The sequence below is a fragment of the Nelumbo lutea genome, chromosome 3 (genome assembly GCF_056320005.1).
Source record: "Nelumbo lutea isolate HS-2025 chromosome 3, American lotus-T2T, whole genome shotgun sequence".
NCBI lineage: Eukaryota > Viridiplantae > Streptophyta > Magnoliopsida > Proteales > Nelumbonaceae > Nelumbo > Nelumbo lutea.
This window is the reverse complement of record NC_142686.1, coordinates 16,448,519-16,467,018: the sequence shown is the minus strand read 5'-3', so window position 1 is coordinate 16,467,018 and position 18,500 is coordinate 16,448,519. Positions and strand designations below refer to the sequence as shown.

Here is an 18,500-nt window from a genome sequence, read left to right as displayed (position 1 = left end):
CCTTTCACGTTTTTTTTTTGACCGGGTCAAGTGCTTGGCCCAAATGGTTGGTCTGATCAATCCACGACCCCGTAGCCTCAGCAGCTCGATATCCGGTCCAGGTTTCTGAACACTGGTCAATGGTTCCAATTCGACTATTTAGCCAATAGCAACTTCCATAGGCTGCGTCTTTCATCTTCCTAAGAAGAACCCTTTTAGGACTCTTCAAGTCTTCATTTATTTACATCATATTCTACAGCATAGAACATGGCAACCAAGAGAAAGATGCAGTCCATAAATAAAATGAACTATATGGCACCAATCAATTTCAAACCTAAACGACTAAACCTAAAAGCTAACATAGCACAAAGGAGACGATGTTTACAATTGTACATGACTTTCTTCACTTGAGGAAATTGAAGGATTCTCCCTTTCTCCGACTACTTGGATTTTTTTCTTTTTGCATGGGTAAAATTACTTGGAATTGATAAACAACCTTTTCGCCAATAGCCGGATGCCAGCATTCTGCTGATAATCATACACGCCCAAGGAAAAATAAGCATCAACCAGAGTTCCTGGAACAAACAAGGAATCAAGCTCTGCAGCATCAAATCTACTAAATACAAGCCTTTGGGCACTGCCAGAAGCTTCTTTCTGATATATCTCTGTGCCGTAGACGGAAATGTCCCCAGTTGGTACTATGGGTATGCTACAGTAAGAAGACAATAAAAATTAAGTCATTAGTGAGGTTTCACAAGGATTAGTCTGGTGGTACTTAATAAAGGTAGAGACGTTCATAAAAAGTAATGAAATATGAAAAAGTATACGTAAGAATCCCCCTCCCCCGGGTCCCTTCATATAGGTTAACCAAAAAGCCTCCAAAATTAGATTATTATTTATTCATACTTATTTAGATGACCACATAAGAGGAACAGGAGGGATCTTAACCTTATAAAACTACCAAAATTTTTTTGGTATTGGTAATCTATCCATTTAGGGGCCATCAATACTTGGCGTAATGGTAATATCTCATGCTGACAAGCATGAGAATGCAGGTTCAGGTCTTAGGGAGGCCACTCTGTGCAAAAAAAAAATGCCAAAGGTTAGGACATTACCCCCTCTACCCCTCGGCCCTCCCAAGACCCCAGATAGCTGGGGCCAACATAGGATAATGGTAAAGTGAACTCATCCCAATCTCATAGCCAATATTTCCTGAACATGACCAAGAATAAAAACCCTACTGGCCATGAAAGCATACTGATTTGATGCATAATGTAGATTAATACCACCTCCCCCAGCACAATTGCTGCCATTTCATAAAGTTTGTAAATGAACCACTATTTTCCCATTGAAATCAGAATAGTAATGGAAATAAGAACTTACTGCAGCCGAATAGTTGAATTTGAGAAGCCATTCTTCCTATTTACAACAGGCCTCCATTCCGAATCACTACCAGATTCCATAGATAACCTTTGTGCGAGGTGGTCACAGGTATCCAAAACCTGACACAGGCTAGGTGATGGATCCACCACAATACTCAATCGAGGCCGTCCAGCATGGTCAAAAAATTTTGTGCTTACTCCAAACCTCACTCTTAGTTTTGTACAATAAAGCTGCAAAAGAACATCTTTGTGCAATAGTTGTATTCTCTTGATGCCTCGACAAAATGGGACAAGGGACACACTGATAGAAGGAATTGAGATTTCTTCAGGTTCCAAGAATCCAGCATAGCCACTACAATCCCCTGATGCAGCTTCACTGCATGATGTCCCCCGAGTGTCTGATGTTGGATTTCCTTCCTGTAAGGTGCCCTGTGAGCTACAATAACCATTGGGTGTGGCTACAATAGAAGATGTCCTGTTAGAGTCCAGGACAGTTGGTTCTTCCATGTTGGCATCCAATTGCAGGGATTCTACATTCATTTGATCCATAAGTTGGCTCATGTCAAAATGATCTGCTTGAGGTACATTAGATTTGGCAGAACTGAGAACCTCTGCTCCACTCCCTGCAGTCATGGGGGAAGATATTTGATGATTCTTGAACTTGAGATCTGATGGAGGTGTAGTCATGTTTAGCTTTGTTCCAGCAGGGGAAACTTTTCCATTACTATGACTTCTTGTAATTGCATTTGGAGAGACCCAACTATTGGCTGTGAAAATGTCTGGGAGGCTAGACTCCTGCAGTAGATGCAGAATGCAGCTATGTGTTAATGCAACCATTTCCAAGCTTGCAATGCCTCATTTAATTCTAAATCAATTCATCTAGCTCCTGACTCCAAATTTGATAATGATACACTACCCCTTGAACCTCCCATGAAACAGATAGTCTATTGTCTTAACCTAATGATCCCTCATCTATCTATTGAAATGGCAGGGCACATCTAGCACAGAAGCAGGGGAAAATCCACCATATCAAAGTTGAACATATACAATGACAACAGTATCTGATCTAAAGTTTCTTTTTTCCTAGACAATTTGACATTGTCTAAACAATACCAAAAGAAAGTGAAAAGACTGGATGATTCTATTAGTTAACCAAAATTTTGACACAGCATCAAGGTTTAATGTAAAATACAATCAGAAGTACATGCACATGTGCAGAGAGAGAGAGAGAGAGAGAGAGAGAGAGAGAAGAAATAACATGGAGTAAGTAACCCAGATAAATAGAGAAGCATGGCAAAAAAACAACTGAGTAGGATGAAAGAATTGATAATTCAACTATTCTGGAAAGAAAGAGAACAAGGTCAGGAATGCTGATTTGAAACTTGAGAAATTAAGGACAAAAGTGAACCATGTAAGCCAATAAATGTCAGAATGTAACTGCTTATTCTAATTTAAGCCATAGACTGGGAGAAAGCAGCATGGCACTTTTGTTGAAATTGCTAGATGAGAACCAGTAATAAGTAATGTATGACATGCAGTTAACCACCAAATCTAGCTAACTGCTATTTTAAGTATCTGCAAAATTTGTAGTTGGCCCAACAGTGGCATTTCAAAAGAAACATGAAATTTTATAGGAGATTTGCAATTCAGCAATTAGTATTTGTAGTGGCAGATGTTCAACCAATTGGAACCCCAATAAAATCGTCATGGCAGCCATTTGTGGTTGTCTAATCAAATCATATGTCACATTCCACTCTATCAAGGGATTTGCAGTATCAAGAGTCATAATTTCGTTTGTGAAATATAATCAAAATTCAGAATTTAGAGATATTAAAATAATTCTAAATTAAACCAAAGCTTTCAGAGATATTAAGATTACCAAAAATAAAACTGTTGCACAGTACTTGAGAACTTCAAGATTCATCCGAACATCATCCAAGCTCCTGAAAATCATTACCAAAGGAGAACTTGTGAGCTTATACTGTAAACAAATAACAAGCCATTTCTGAAAGGTCAAGAACAAGAAATTGTTATCACCAAGTGTTTTGAAGTGTTTGTCTAGAATATACATATAACAGGAATATTAATCAAGTCATCTAGCTAAAGGTACATGACCCAATAATCTTTCAGATGGTTTTACCTCATCATCCTTAATTCAAGGAATAAATGGGCAGCCAAAAACAATTTGTAACATGCTCAAACCTCAAAGCAAGCCCTGATATATTTTAGATTAAATAAACAAAAAACAAAAAGTTTGAACAGGTAAGTTGAGCAAATTTCCAAGGGTATATGGCTGTAATGGGCCATAGGAATGAACAAATGGCTGATCCACATGGTACAAATACATGGTTCTTCTAAATGACAGAAATAGGTGGGGGTCACTACCCAGAGAATTTTCTCTAGACTCTAGACAACATAAATAAATTGATTCAATCCAATGATAATAAACTCCACATACAGAAGGAATTTTCAATACCAAAATCACTCTGCAGGGACCTACAAGAATACGTTGTGCATGATCAGGATGCCAAGAATATGGTCTCCATTTAGGGATGCAATTCACCCAGCATATGAACTTGCATAAGAAATAAGAACCAAGTCATCTTGCTAAAATCAATATGCCTTAACTGTGTTGTTGTAAACAAATTAATATATAATAAAATTTATAATTTGTGATCAATGAAGGAACAATATAATAACAGATCATAGGCACTTTAGTGGAATAGGATTTTAGGATGGGAACACACACCTATTTCTTTCCATTGATCATATTAGATTTTACCCTGTATGGACTTCTAACACATCATATTTCTTTCCAATTTCCATTAGCTTAGAAGCAGCACATTCTTAGGGACAAACCAAATGCAGCACATGAGACAGAATAAATTATAGTGCACATCATAAAGTCCCCAAATAGGTAATCCACAGGGTTGCCAGTTAGATGAATGGTTTCAGTTGGACACACTGGTAGAAGGGAACCTGACGGTTTCTAGTCTTTTTGGCATAAAATCCTCTTCTTTTACCACTTGATATCATATTATATTCTACAATATCTCAGGTCAAGTTACTAGAATTGAGGTACAAAACCATGTTGGTTCCATAATATCCTTGAATTTCAGTAAGGGCGTAAGTTAAAGAATTGTTTAGCCAATGGACCGCAAAGCAAGATATAAGATCTGGCCCTACAACGAGGATGCTAGAAAACAGAAAAGAAGAAAAAAAATAAATGAAGTTTTCGGCTAATAAAGAAGATGACAACGTATAAAGGACGGAAAGGGGGGAACATCGAACACGTACCTTGAAAGAAACTAAGCAAAACACAGCAATCAATAGATAAGTAGATAAACAACTCAATTACCTATGCTTTTGCTGTCCAAGCCCAAAATAGGTTGCAAGGGTGGCCATCTGTGTAGAACAAGACATGTAAATCGACATTCAAAAATTTGCATTGCACAGAATTAGTCAATCTAAACATCTTATAAGAATATCGCTGCAACGAAGCCAAATCTTCTGTACAAGTCAGTATAATCCTCAAAAGCCAATTAAAATGAAGTCCAATCAAGTAAGGTGTATTAATTATAGAATTATCATTCATATTTTAATCAGACACGTGAAAAGAAAATTAAAAAAGATTAAATAGAAGTAATGACACGAAAGAAGCATAGTAATAGAAATGGCAGGAAGATGGATAACACGAGAAATAAAGAGTAAAGCGGCCTACCTATCTCGGCAAATGCCTCCCTAATGCGAGCACAGTCGAACCTCACAATATTGTGACCCGCCCAAATTCGACCTACGAACCAAATATCAATTAAAAACATAAGCAAATACGAAGAAAACCTAACAATAGAAATCCAACGAGAGAGATGAACCGTGGAGAATGTCGTAAACCCTGTCAGCGATTTCTCGAAAAGTAGGAGCGGAAGCGACGGCGTCCCGGGTAATGCCATTACACCTGCATGACGCAGCGGGGACGGAAGAAAGGTCGGCAGGCCTGACCAATGTAGAGTAGCTTTCAAGCTCAACCAGCTTCCGAGGGCAGACCAGAATCGCTCCAAACTCCAACAAGGCAAAACCCTGACCAGCACGAGAGGGGACCGTAGTTTCCACGTCAAAGAACACGATCTCTGAACGGTCTCCACTCGAATCCATTTCAAACGACCGTGGAAGTCTTTTTATCCCTAAACCCCGAAATGGAGCCAAATGCAGAGAGAGAAGGGAAGAAAGGCTCTGATACTTCGAAGCACGGAAGCAGGTACCGGCCAGTCCAATGCGTGTTGCATTGCATAGCCATATATAACCTTCTGACTTCGAGGTTGCTTTGTAAGGGAGATTCGAAAAAGGTCAGTAAGAGTTATAATACGGAACCGTGGCCGATTAGAACCGTGGGTACATATTTAATACGGAACCGGTTCATCTTTCGGTTTTAAAAATTTCGAACCCAAATCGAATCGAATCGAATCAACCGGTGAACTAGTTGACCGGTTCGATTTTTTGTTTTTATTGTTATAATATATATTATAAATATATAATGTAAATGTTATAAAAAAAATATTAGATAATGCATATAAATAAATAAATATAATATAATGAAAATATATAAGAAATATAGATAATACATATTCGTCGGTTCAGTTAATCAAACTTTTTGAGTTCAAATTATCAATTTTGATTTGATTTTTTGGTTTTTTTTAGTACCCACTTAAAGATAAATGCATGGTTCAAAGTATCGATACGATATGCATTGTGTCGTATCTTTTGAAAAACAAGCGTTTTGGACCTCCCCCCTCCCAATTTTTTTAATAATAAAAAACATGCTAAAAGCTTCAATAAAATTTCGTATCGATACTTTGAACCTATCATAAATGGATTATCATTAATTCATTATAAAGGCCCAGATAGTTTGGCCAAAGTTCGATCGACAGTAAGACTCGAAAAATACATTAAACCAGTGGACTCCAAGTATCATACCTTACCTCCTACCATATCCAAGCAAGGGATCATTTAGAATTCTCTGACCAACTCATTCGGGTAACCTATGATTCTCTATTTATCCAAAGACCGTTGCCCCGTCTAAGAAGTTAAAGAGTATGCGACCCTTCATATGGAGGGGAGTTGATAATTATCATGTAAGAAAGAAGATTATTCCAAATCTAATGTAATTATGTAAACAGCGAAGTCATACAAAATGATTTATACCCTAGAATAGTGACATTGGGCTGATGCTAGTCAGACTGTCAGAGTCATTGTAAACTGATGGAGTTGATCATGCAATGATGTGGGGCCTGGGATAAGTTTAGGGGTTGACCAAATTTCCCATCTTATTTTACTAGTGTAAGCATTGAAATGTAAGGATCTATAGAAACAAAACTTTCTACAATTTAATTGGAAAAAGTTTTACAGGTGGGTATGTTAAATTGTGCATGGATCAGGAAAATTAATCAAAATGTATAAGATTAGAATGCCTTTACCAAAAAAAGTTAGGGGTATAGTTAGGAGTATTTTAGGAAAATTTTCACTTGCCCAACTGATACTTTGTGACAAAAGAACATTGAAAAATGCATTTATCCGGGTAATAATTTTCCAAATAACATTTTACCCAAATTAGTAACTTATTTATCACCAAGGTGTTGTTCGCTTTCTAGGAAGTTACTTACCTAGGTATACACTTATTGAGGGGTAAGTGCATTTATCCATATTCTTTTATTTCTGAGATAAATAAGACAATAATCATTTTAGTCATAAAAGGTCATTATTAAAAGGGGCGATTTTGCCATATCTAAGTATTGGCAATTTCCCCCTTATCCACCTGGGAGATGGATATCACTTACCCGGTAAGTGATATACCAAGGAAAATAAAATTTCCATGAACCCCACATGTATCTGAAAAAAGAGTATGGGTATCTTGCTCAATGGGAACCAAAACCCCATTGACCAACTTCGCCCCTCTCAAAATCTGAAAAAAAAAGGCCCAAATGAATGGCGCTTATTAGCGTGCTATTTGTGGAGAGTATTAACTAGTAGACTTCTATGTTCACATGGGAAGTAGACAACTATTTGAAAACTTGATTATTATATTCTCGACCTATTAACTATTGGATGAGAATTGATATGGAGAAACATGTTGTTTTCCACCCTTGATTTGTTCAAGTATCTGGGGTGATGACCAACTTTTTAAGAGAGTGGGGGTACAGTATGTATTTCAACAATAAACATGATAAAAGTAAGAAGGTAAGTAGGAATAGTAATGGGGTGGGTTCGGAGGAGATCACATTTGCAGCCCACATGCACATCTCATCGTGCATTGGGAACATCTCCCAAAGTTGTCAATGGGAGATATTCCCAATACACAGTTGGGATATGCTGTGGGGTGCCCTTTGTGTGGGCACATGTGTGAATTTGGTTCAGAGCAGGGATCATATTCCTACCCCTAACACCGATTTAGAGATAAATCTCCATGATTCCCGACCTCAATCCATGTCAGGGATAAAAATTGTCCTTCATCCCTGATCCTAACATAGGCGAGCTCCTTATGGGGACCCAACTCCCTAAATTTTTTAACACTTTTTGAAATCCCCCCCAAAAAAAACGGACCCAAATGAATAGGGCTTATAAGCATGCTATATTTGGAGAGTATTAACTAGTAGACTTCTATGTTCATATGGGAAGTGGACAACTATTTGAAAACTTGAGAATTATATCCTCAACCTTGTGTAGAAACATGTTGTTTTCCACCCTTGTGTCGTTTGAATTACCTTCCTTTTAGATTTGTTCAAGTATCTAAGGTGATTACCAACTCGTTAGGAGAGTTGGGGGGAGGGAGGTACATGTATGTTTTTCAACAACCTATACTATATATAAAAGTGTAAATGCATTGTGAAACTTTTTTTGGACTAAAATTACCCTATATTTATTTGTTTAAAAAAGGGTATAAAAGTCACTTTGTTATAGCTTTAATATCAGCTTTAATGGCTACTAAAACGATCATATTTGTGTATTTAATACATCTTTAATTGTAAGGGTTGAAAATGTAACATCGGCTATTACTTTTCACCTCAATTAATCCCCTCTCATTAAGTCTTATATTTAAGGTGTCAAATCTCATTTCTTCTTATTAAATCTTATATTTTTAAATTATTTTTTACTAATAAATGTTACTAATTAAATCTATGTCAATGATTTTAATAACAATATAAATCCATATATTTTAAAATTGACCCCAAAACAAAACCATTTTTTATCCGACTAGTGACTAAGCAATTCAACCATCCAAATCAAAATGATCAACCTATGAAGTCATAGTTAGGTAATACATTTTTTAAAATAAAATAAATATAGAAATTTATAAAAAAAATATAGAAAATTAATCAAGTTAAAAAATAAGTGTAACAAACAAGAATTATTTTTATTTATAATGAAAATGAAATGCACAATTTAGAACTGACAAAAATGAAATATAAAAACTAGTAATAAATAGTTCAACTTTTGGGTTAAATGTGTTAGCCTTTAATGTCATAAATAAATAATAAAAATAATAAAATATAAAAATAATGAAAAATACATAATTTTTATTAAAAAAAACATTCAAGCACATGTATAATATCATATATTTTTCATATTAAAGAAAAAATAAGTGTCACATATCATAATTATTTTTACACACAAAAAAATACAAAAAGCATATAGAAAAAATTAAACACATCTGTAATTCTATATTTATGTTACTATTAAAAATATGAATAAGATTGTGAAACTTTTTTTTGACTAAAATCAAGGTTTTAAAAATTGAACGGAAATAGAATCGCTCTGGCTTCCGATTTTTGGGTTAGTGGTTCAATGGTCTAGTTTGGGCGGGTCAAACCGATAAGATGTAAAATATAATATAACTTTTTTATTTTGACTGTTAGATTATGATTAGATTAAAGTCCACCATATATATACATTATTATGAGAGGGGAATGTGAGACATTGAGAAGGAGGCAATTGGTTAGAGTTTAGAAGTGAGGAAAAAAAAGAAAGATAGAAGAAACCGCCAACAACTATCTCCATGTTCATCATCACTACCGTACAACACCATTTACCCTCTTTTTACATCTCTCTAAATCTCTCTCAAGTCCCAGATTGCTTGCTTCATTGGTGTATTTTATATTTCTAATATAAGATCGGTGTTTAATCCTTCATCTCTTGCGTCAATTTTTTGATCTCTTCATTGGAGTTGAAATTTTTATGTTGTTACAACTTAAAAAGAATCACAAAAATGAGAAAACTCAAAATCAAAATGGAAAAACTAAAAATCCTAACCAATTTTGGCCATTGGGTATAACCAAACAAGATTATGATATATGAAAGTTTTTTCTTTCAATATTTTTTTATTTTCTATTTTAAAATAAATAAAAATTTTGGAATTATTTTGAAAGCAACTCAAGAACCATTGAGTAGGTTAAACATTTTAACGGTTAAACCATCCTGGTCAGTGGTTCTCTGACCATTTCAACAATTTTTTTTTTTTTTTGTAAAATAGTGGTTTAGGGCCAAAACGGAACTACTAACCTAACAGATTCCTAGAGGTGTAAATCAAGTCGTGCCACCTGTGGTTTTAGGTCCACAGGCCGGGCCAAATATATTAATAAAATAAATATTTTTTAATTTTATTGTACTAATTTATTTAATTATTGTATATATAAGCAATTGTATACATCAAAATTCATATAAAATTAAAAGTTTAAGTTTTTTGTCAAATTTTCTAAATAAATAGATTTGGCCCGGTGCACGACCCAACTTGGCCCAAGGCTCAGCCCATGGGCCGACCCCCCAAGTTATCCAAGGGAGGGCAGCACAATCCGCACTTTGCATGGGCTACCTATTGGTCATGCCATGTCGGTTTGACACCTCTACCAATTCCTAAGCCAAATGGTTCAACCGTCTGGTTTGGTTTGGTTTTTAAAACAATGACTAATAATAAAAAAACAACAAATTGAAACTTGATATGATTATCACATATTTCGATGAGGTGTTTATTTAATCAAATTTGGATTTTGCAATTTGCATCTGATTAATAATAAAAAACAATAAATATAGAAACAATAAATAAAAAATACATAAGTTTATAGAAAATTTTAGATATATTATTATTATAATTATCATCATCTAGAATTGCCATGTGCAAATCACGTGCACACTTACTAGTAAACATGATAAAAGTAAGAAGGTGAGTAGGAATGGTAACGACGCACCACGTGCACATCAGCGTCCATTGGGAACATCTCCCAGAGCATAGATCATATTCCATGTCCATGATCCCGATTTATAGATAAATCCCTATTCCCGACCTCCATCCCCAATCCCTAATGAAGGCGAGTTCCCCATGGGGACCCAAATCCCCAAATTTTTCTAATTAACAGATTCTTTTGAAAAATAAATTTACTTAAAATAAAAGAAAAACTTTTAAATATAAATAATATTTTAAACATATTTTTAAAATATATAATATAAATATATACTATATATAAAAGTGTGAATGCAATGTGAAACTTTTTTGGACTAAAATTACCCTATACTTTTTTGTTTAAGAAAGGGTATAAAAGTCATTTTATTATAGCTTTAATGCTAACTTTAATGGATACTAAAATTCCTATATTTGTGTATTTAATCCATCTCTAATTGTAAGGTTTGAAAATGTAACTTCAATTATTACTTTCCACATCATTTAATCCCCTCTAATTAAATCTTATACTTAAGGTATTAAATCCCATTTTCTCTTATTAAATCCTATATTTTGAGCTATTTTTCACTAATAAATGCTACTAATTAGATCTATGCCAATATTTTTAATAATATAAACCCATATATTTTAAAACTAACTCAAAAACAAAACCATTTTTTATCAAAGTTGTGGCTAAGAAATCCAACCTTTTGAATCAAATTGATCAACATACGAAGTCATAGTTAGGTAATAAAATTTTAAAAATAGGAATAAATATAGAAAATTACAAAAATGTAAAAAAAAATACACATTTGTGATATTTTTATTAATAAAATTAAAAAAAATATGTAATAAAAAGAATTAATTTTATTGATATTGAAAAATGAAATATAAAAAGTAATAATAAATAATTCAATTTTTTGGGTTAAATGTGTTAACCTTTAGTGTTATAAATAACTAATAAAATATAAAAATACAAAAAAATGAAAAAATACATAGATTTTGAAAAAAATAGAAACGAGGCTGGTATGGGGCGGGGTCATATTCCCCATCCTCATCCCCAATCCCGGCTGGGGATAAATATAAATAATGTTTTAAATATATTTGGATATATACAAATAATATATATATCCGGGCTCAAGGCGGGGTGGGGACCTCAATCCCCATCCTTGACCCCATCGAGTTGGGGAAGTCAAGTCCCTGTTGGGGATGGGGAAATTTTCCATCCCTATTTAGGCACATGTATAATATCATATATTTATCATATTAAATAAAAAGTAAGTGTAATATATTAGAGTTATTTTTACATGCAAGAAATACAAAAAAAAAAGAACACATCTATAATTCTATATTTATATTAATATTAAAAATATGAATAAGATTGTGAAACTTTCCTTTGACTAAAATATTCATTTTTAATTTAGTCATTATTTAATTGTAAGGTTTAAATTGTAACATTTTTTTATACTTAACACAACACACACTAACTTTTCAATGGTGGTAACAACGAGATTTAAATCCACGTCTTTTCTGGGACTACCCAACTAACATGCTAACCACGCTGGCACTCAATTGTGGTAAATCAAACTACTACTTTTCACCTCATTCAATTCCTTCTATTTAAATCTTATTTTTTTTATAAATGAATAAAAGAAAAAAAAAGATAGACCCAAAAGAGAAAACACTACAAAAAGAAGAGTTTAGCCAAGCAGGTAGGCCTGTTAGTGAAAGTTGAAACAAATGTTTTCGAACTGTCGTTGACTTGGACAGTCGAACTATTCAGCCTGAGAACCATCTAGGAAACGGGTTCTGTTTTATGCCAAACCTAGTCCCTAGCCAAAAACTGTTGAATTAGTCGATGACTCGTTATGAGTATTCGAACCGTCAACCTGTTCAACAGTTTTTGGCCTTTTTTATTTTTTAATTTTGTTGTTAGAACGGGCTATCCATTTGAATGAATGGTCAAACTATCAACCTAAAAACTAGTGACCATAATGATTCCGATTCTAGGTCATTTTTTAAAACATTGCTTGAAACTTCACGATTCTATCCGGTTATCACATATTTGGATGAGGTGCTTATATATTCAAGTTTGGATTTTGCAATAGGCGTCTGATTAATAATAATAAAACAAAAAATATAAAAATGAAAAACAAAATTACATAAAATTTGTAGAAATTTTTGAATTTATTGTTATTGTTGTTGTTGTTATTATTATTATTATTATTATTATATTATTATTATTATTATTATTATTATTATTATTGTTATTATTGTTATTATTATTATTATCGTCTAAAAGTGAAAAATATGTTAGAGATTTCTTGCATCATGGAAAAGATAAAAGAAAAAGGGAAATATAAATATAAGTTATCATGTCTTATCTGGAGTCAAAACTTGAATAAGACATGAATCCAAGCTACCGTGACCTGGGATCAAGTCCCGTCTCCACTTGGCCGGGTTAGGGGTCTATATTAACATTTTTAATTGAATTTTATTAAAATATATATACCAGAAAATAACTTTATTGAAACAAAAAAATTATAAATAAAATATGATTTAATCTACTAAATGAAACAATAAGTATGATTTAAATTTATAATATAGATAATGACAAGCAAAAGCTGCAAAACACATTAAGAGTCTGTTTGATTTTCAGGAATAGGGGTTTGGAATCAGAATCGGAATAGTCTAACTATTTGGTTGGATAGAATTGGAATTCCATTTTCATTATGATTTCAAATGTTTGGCTGGGCGAAATTGGAATCTCATTCTCATTCCTAGTACAATGGCATTCCCCATACAAGGGAATCGCCATTCCCTCCCCTCCCCCGGGAATGAGAATCTATTCCAACCAACTCTAATTCCGATTCTGATTTCAGACTAAACCGAAAAGGTAAAGGGAATAGACTAATCTAATTTCGATTCCAAAGAATTCTAATTACAACTGCTATCCCGATTCCAACTACCCTAAAATAGTTGCTCCCCTAATTGCTGGATGGTTATTATCTAGTGACAAATAAACCAAAAGTGTCATTTTTCAACCTAGTAGTCAGGCCCAACTTACATAGCCATTTTACGATTTCGGATCTACTACCAACAATATACCCGCAACATTTATCAACCATCCACTGCAGCCTCACATCGGAAACATCTCCTGATAAGGGCAGATTTGGCCCGCCAATGGAACTGTGACACATGGCACCTCACCATAAGCAGCTCGCCATAGGCAGCTTGTCATTTGTAGAGAAGCTCGGCACAGTAGCATCGCAAGAAGATCTCTTGCCTGATGACCTAGCCTAGACACCGACCCGCCGACTGACACGGGCGCTGACCTGACGACCTGGCCCAGACACTGACCCACCGACTGACACAGGCGCCGACCTGATGACCTGGCCCAGACACCGACCCGCTGACTAACGCAGGCGCCGCCCTAACAACCTAGCCACCTGACAAAAGCGTCGACCTGATGACCTCGAGGAGTTCACCACCGTACCCCGGTTCTGACGGGATGTGACGAGTCTTACCGTTCAAAGGCTTTTCACCCACCTAACCCGCGAGGACTCCGGTATATAAAGACCTCACCCCCCAAAGGGGAGGGGGATGGAAAAAATTGAGGTAATTCCTACTCTCTAGCTCTCTCATTTCTCCAATATTATCTTCAAAGCTCTCTACAATCAGAGTGCTAACTTAAGCGTCGGAGAGCCCCCACCGGGAAAATATCCACGGGTCCTTTGATTTAGTTCTCGTAGGTCCCTCAGCTCCCGCCGCCTACAAAGAGGAGGAAAAGATGAAGTTCTCGCAGGTCCCTCAGCTCCTGCCACCTACGAAGACGAGGAAAAGATGGAGTTCTCGCAGGTCCCTCAGCTCCCGCCACCTACGAAGAGGAGGAAAAGATGGAGTTCTCGCAGGTCCCTCAGCTCCCACTGCCTACAAAGGAAAGAAGACCACCTCATGCTGAGGGCAGTCGGGTTGCGCTGCACCAGGGAGCTCCACCATTCTCTAAGTCACAGGTCGCCTAGTAGGGAGTTCGCCACCAGGTAGCTCTCCACCAGGCAGTTCGCCACCAGGGATCTTGCCACCAAGCAGTTCGCCACCAAGGAGCTCGCCACTAGGGAGCTCACCACCAGGTAGTTCACCACCAGGCAGTTCACCACCAGATAGTTCGCCACCAGGCAGTTTGCCACCAGGCAGTTCACCCCCAAACAGTTCTCCACCAGGCAGTTCACCACCAAATAGCTCATCACTAAGGCACATCACCACCGGATCAAATAACGATGTACTTAGCCAAAAAAATTTTACATCACAAAACATTGGTACGTGGCTAGAAACGGTTACATCATCTCCCATGAATAATAAGATAGACATTCCCAATATACAGTTGCAGTTGGTACATTGTTGTGAGTACTGTTTTGTTGGTAGCAGATCCCTGCCCCATTTTACCTGCAATTTTTCTATAAATTATTTGTTTTTCTTTATTTAATAATACTCTTGATTCACATTAATGGTGACAATTAAGTTGTTTTTTCTTGGTAAAGAGGAATAATCATTAACCAAGAAAAAAATAGAGAAATACGACCCAATGCAGATTTTTGAATCCCACTACAGATTTATAAACATTCGAAATGTCAAATACCCACACTTAATGCATCAACACCCGATTGTGAATTGGTATCAATTCCGCATTGCCACCTACCCCAACAGTACTTTGGGCCTACAAATTCTGACCCTGTGTTGAACCGTCATATTCTCCCAAAAAAAAAACATAAAGCCAAAGGTTGCAACATCCACATGAAACACTACAAACAACCAGACCTAACCAGAATAACTAAAAAAAAGAACAGAATAAAACACTGTTAAAACTAAACAAATTAAGCCAGAAGACAAGAGAACCCCACAAGGTTCTTCGTATGTGTTTGGTTCCGTTATGTTTATTGAATAAACGCTTATACTTTATTTGCAGGTAAAACTGAAAAAATGCAATAATTGCAACCGTTTATGACAACTAAGTGCCACTTCAGCGTAGCAGTGAATAAATGCTTGGCCGTTTGTGGAAGATTCAAACAATAATTTATATAAATGGTTGACATACACATAAACCAAATTTCACTTTTTATATTTTCGATGTATGCAAAAGAGCAAGAGAGAGAAAATGCTGAGATGACGCCTATGTGATACCATCAATAAACGTTTAGTGAATAAACGTAAACACAACCAAATACGCTCTTAATAAGGAGGATCCCTCTAGTGACAGTAAAGTAGGTTGGGGGGCGGTTAGATGTTGGTTGAACCTTTGAACAACAATTGACCCACTAAGCATCTGTACACATGACATATATATGGGTCCGACCGGATCCACCCATTTACTAGCTAGTTGGATGATTATCCTCTAGCTCTAGGTAAAAATTCATGTATCAAAATGTCAAAGGTCAATCCAATGGGTACCCCATACCCTATACCCAACTGAACCTGATCCATTCAAATTGATGTAGTGGATATTTGGATATTCAACTCATTTTGGACGTACTATAATCTATACCAATATATCGTATATATTTCATATTTGTCAACCCAGTAACACAATCGAATAATCCATGCATTGAAAGTATAACACCCGCAAGCCCGTTAAACTAGAACCACACAACATAGGGTGAGATCCTAAATCACTGAGAGCAGAATCAAGTAAAGTTGAATATATGGAGTTGACCCAGCACAGAAAAAGTAGCAAAAAAAGTGGAACCGGATCGCCATTAACTCAAGAATTTATTTAATTGTTGTAGTTCTAATTAAAAGAGATTCTTCTTTTTTATAAAAATAGATCAAAGATTCATGGTTGATTTTAACTTCTGTTTAGTAAAAAATAAATCAAAATTCGAGTTAATGAAATTCAAGGTATTGCAAAATGGGAAATATTTTTCTTATTCAGGAATTAGAAATCTAAAACCTCCTGGAATGCGTGGAAAATTTTAGAAGAGAAAAGGAGGAAAAATTAAATGGAACTCCGATTTCATAAACTTTCCCACAGAAAATCGTTCTTATTGGCGACGAATGGTATTAGGCAGAAAAGTCGATGAGAGACGGAAAGGCGCAGAATAAAAAATTGGAGGGGCGAATCAGTACGGTGACTCTGTGACCAGGACGGTAATTACTCTCTTAAAAGTCTGTCAGCAAATTCGCCACCAGCCGTCAAATCAAGTACAGAGTCTGAAAAGTGAAAAGTTTCTGCACAGATTCCAAGAGAATTAGGAGGTCAAATCAGGGCGGACGGATAGAACAAGCCGTTCTCTCTTCCGATCAGGTGATCTTCTATTATTATTATTTTTTCCAGTTTGTATGAGTGGGAACGTAGAGAACTTGGGGACTTCGGGAGGTGGCCCCTCCCCGTCGACGCCTTCGCCGCATGGATACCCAACGACGCTGGCGGAGAAGCAGAAAGAGAAGGCTCGGGTGAGCAGAACGTCGCTGATCCTTTGGCATGCTCACCAGAATGATGTCACTGCCGTTCGAAAGCTTTTGGAGGAAGACAGGTCACTAGTTGACGCCAGGGATTACGACCACAGGACTCCCTTACATGTTGCTTCCCTTCACGGTTGGATCGACGTAGCCAAATGCCTTATTGAGTACGGTGCCAACGTCAACGCCCAGGATCGTTGGAGAAATACGGTAAACAATTCAGTCTCTCTCTCTCTCTCTCTCTCTCTCTCTCTCTCTCACTCCATCTGCATGGTCAGCACTCTACGTTTTGCTTAATTTGATCATTTAACTGGAATATAGAGGTTAATTGGTTCGTAGTTTGAAAAATCTGATGTGTTTTCTTTCTAATTTCTGGTAAATGCACTGGAGTCGACTTTAATTTCTCGCAAATTGTGATTATAAAATTGCTTGATTTGATAAATCGTAGTGCTTTGACGCTTCATGCCATTAGATTCTTTGCATCTTTATGGTTCTACTTTAACATCAATATATTCAGATTTCTACCCCATTTTGCCAATGAAACAATACCGCGCAATGAAATGTTCAATCTTTGGCAGGCATAGTTCTTATATGTTTGGTCATTTAGCCTGAATTACATACTTTTTTCGGTCTCTCCTTCTCCCTCTGTGGCTCTGTACGTGAATTTGTTTAATCACTTTCTTTTGGCAAACTTGTTTGCCAATAAGGAATTTCTTTCAATCACGTTTATAGGTATTTCTTGAATAACCATGCTGCATAAGCGAGATATTACAACTCGTTCTTCCCAATCCCATATATTTTAAAACAAGTCCCTAATTTAGTAATGAATCAAGCAATTTTAGAGACCCATCTAGGTGAGATCCTTATCATAAAATTCAATAAGTTTGCTTCTTTCAACCTAGCCTTATTAGGCAGTTGGCACTGGAGGTTTGCTGCTGAACCAGATAACCTTTGGAGGAAGGTAATAGCTGAGAAATATGGGCTGGATAATGATGGTTGGGACAGTGGTCCTCTACTTTTGACTTATGGATGCAGCCTGTGGAAAGGAATTTGTAGAGCCTCCACCTATTTCAGACGTTGCATCAGGTTCAAAATTGGAGATGGCAGAAGGATCAGATTCTGGCTAGATCCTTGGATTGGGGAGAGCTCTCTCAAAGAGCTGTTTCTGTTTAATTTGGCAGTTGGCAAAGAGGTGCTGGTAACCGATTCTTCTGTGCTGAGGGGAGATAAGAACTGCTATCTCTTCTCCAAGAACAGATTCTGAACTTACAAAATCAGGATTCAAGAGTGTGGAAGTGGAACAGATCAGGAGAGTTCTCAGTAAAATCTTTCTACAGCTTTTTGGTAGGAGAAAATGAAACCTCTTTTCCTATCCGGGCCATTTGGGGGGAAGTGGCACCATCAAAAGTCAAATTTTTTGTTTGGGTGGCGGCTTTAGAGAAGTGTCTCACTAAAGAGATGCTGCTGAAGAGAGGCTTTATTTG

The 18,500-nt window shown here is 36.2% G+C and overlaps 2 protein-coding genes across 8 annotated transcripts in view; one reads left to right on the top strand and one right to left on the bottom strand.

Annotated features, from left to right (window-relative positions):
- Positions 1–137: 137 nt before the first annotated feature.
- LOC148863209 (protein NEN1-like) lies at positions 138–5,724 on the bottom strand. Its single transcript, XM_088976260.1, has 6 exons — positions 5,234–5,724; positions 4,997–5,154; positions 4,720–4,796; positions 3,241–3,304; positions 1,363–2,156; positions 138–688 (listed from the first exon to the last, which is right to left on the bottom strand). The coding sequence occupies exons 1-6, from the start codon at positions 5,511–5,513 to the stop codon at positions 454–456; spliced, it is 1,608 nt and encodes a 535-aa protein (XP_088832386.1). The 5' UTR covers positions 5,514–5,724; the 3' UTR covers positions 138–453.
- A 10,566-nt stretch (positions 5,725–16,290) lies between these two features.
- Positions 16,291–18,500, top strand: part of LOC148863208 (serine/threonine-protein kinase VIK-like) — a 28,505-nt gene continuing 26,295 nt past the window's right edge. For 2 of the 7 annotated variants that reach the window (XR_016110566.1, XR_016110567.1), the window contains exon 1: positions 16,291–17,226. Coding sequence is in view for 3 of the 7 variants with exons in the window: in XM_088980426.1 (XP_088836552.1) it covers positions 16,897–17,226 (330 nt within the window). In the remaining 4 variants the exon portion in view is untranslated. The remainder of the gene's footprint in view (positions 17,227–18,500) is intronic. The other 5 variants (XR_016110569.1, XM_088980425.1, XM_088980426.1 and 2 more) reach the window with 4 other exon arrangements.

Bases quoted from the DNA above. Each gene is read 5' to 3' on its own strand.
- LOC148863209 (XM_088976260.1), bottom strand. From the start codon at position 5,513: ATGGATTCGAGTGGAGACCGTTCAGAGATCGTGTTCTTTGACGTGGAA. The intron at 3,305-4,719 runs GTAATTGAGTTG...AATGATTTTCAG, and splicing joins CTTGGACAGCAAAAGCATAG to GAGCTTGGATGATGTTCGGA. The intron at 2,157-3,240 runs GTAATCTTAATA...CATCTACTGCAG, and splicing joins GTGCAACAGTTTTATTTTTG to GAGTCTAGCCTCCCAGACAT.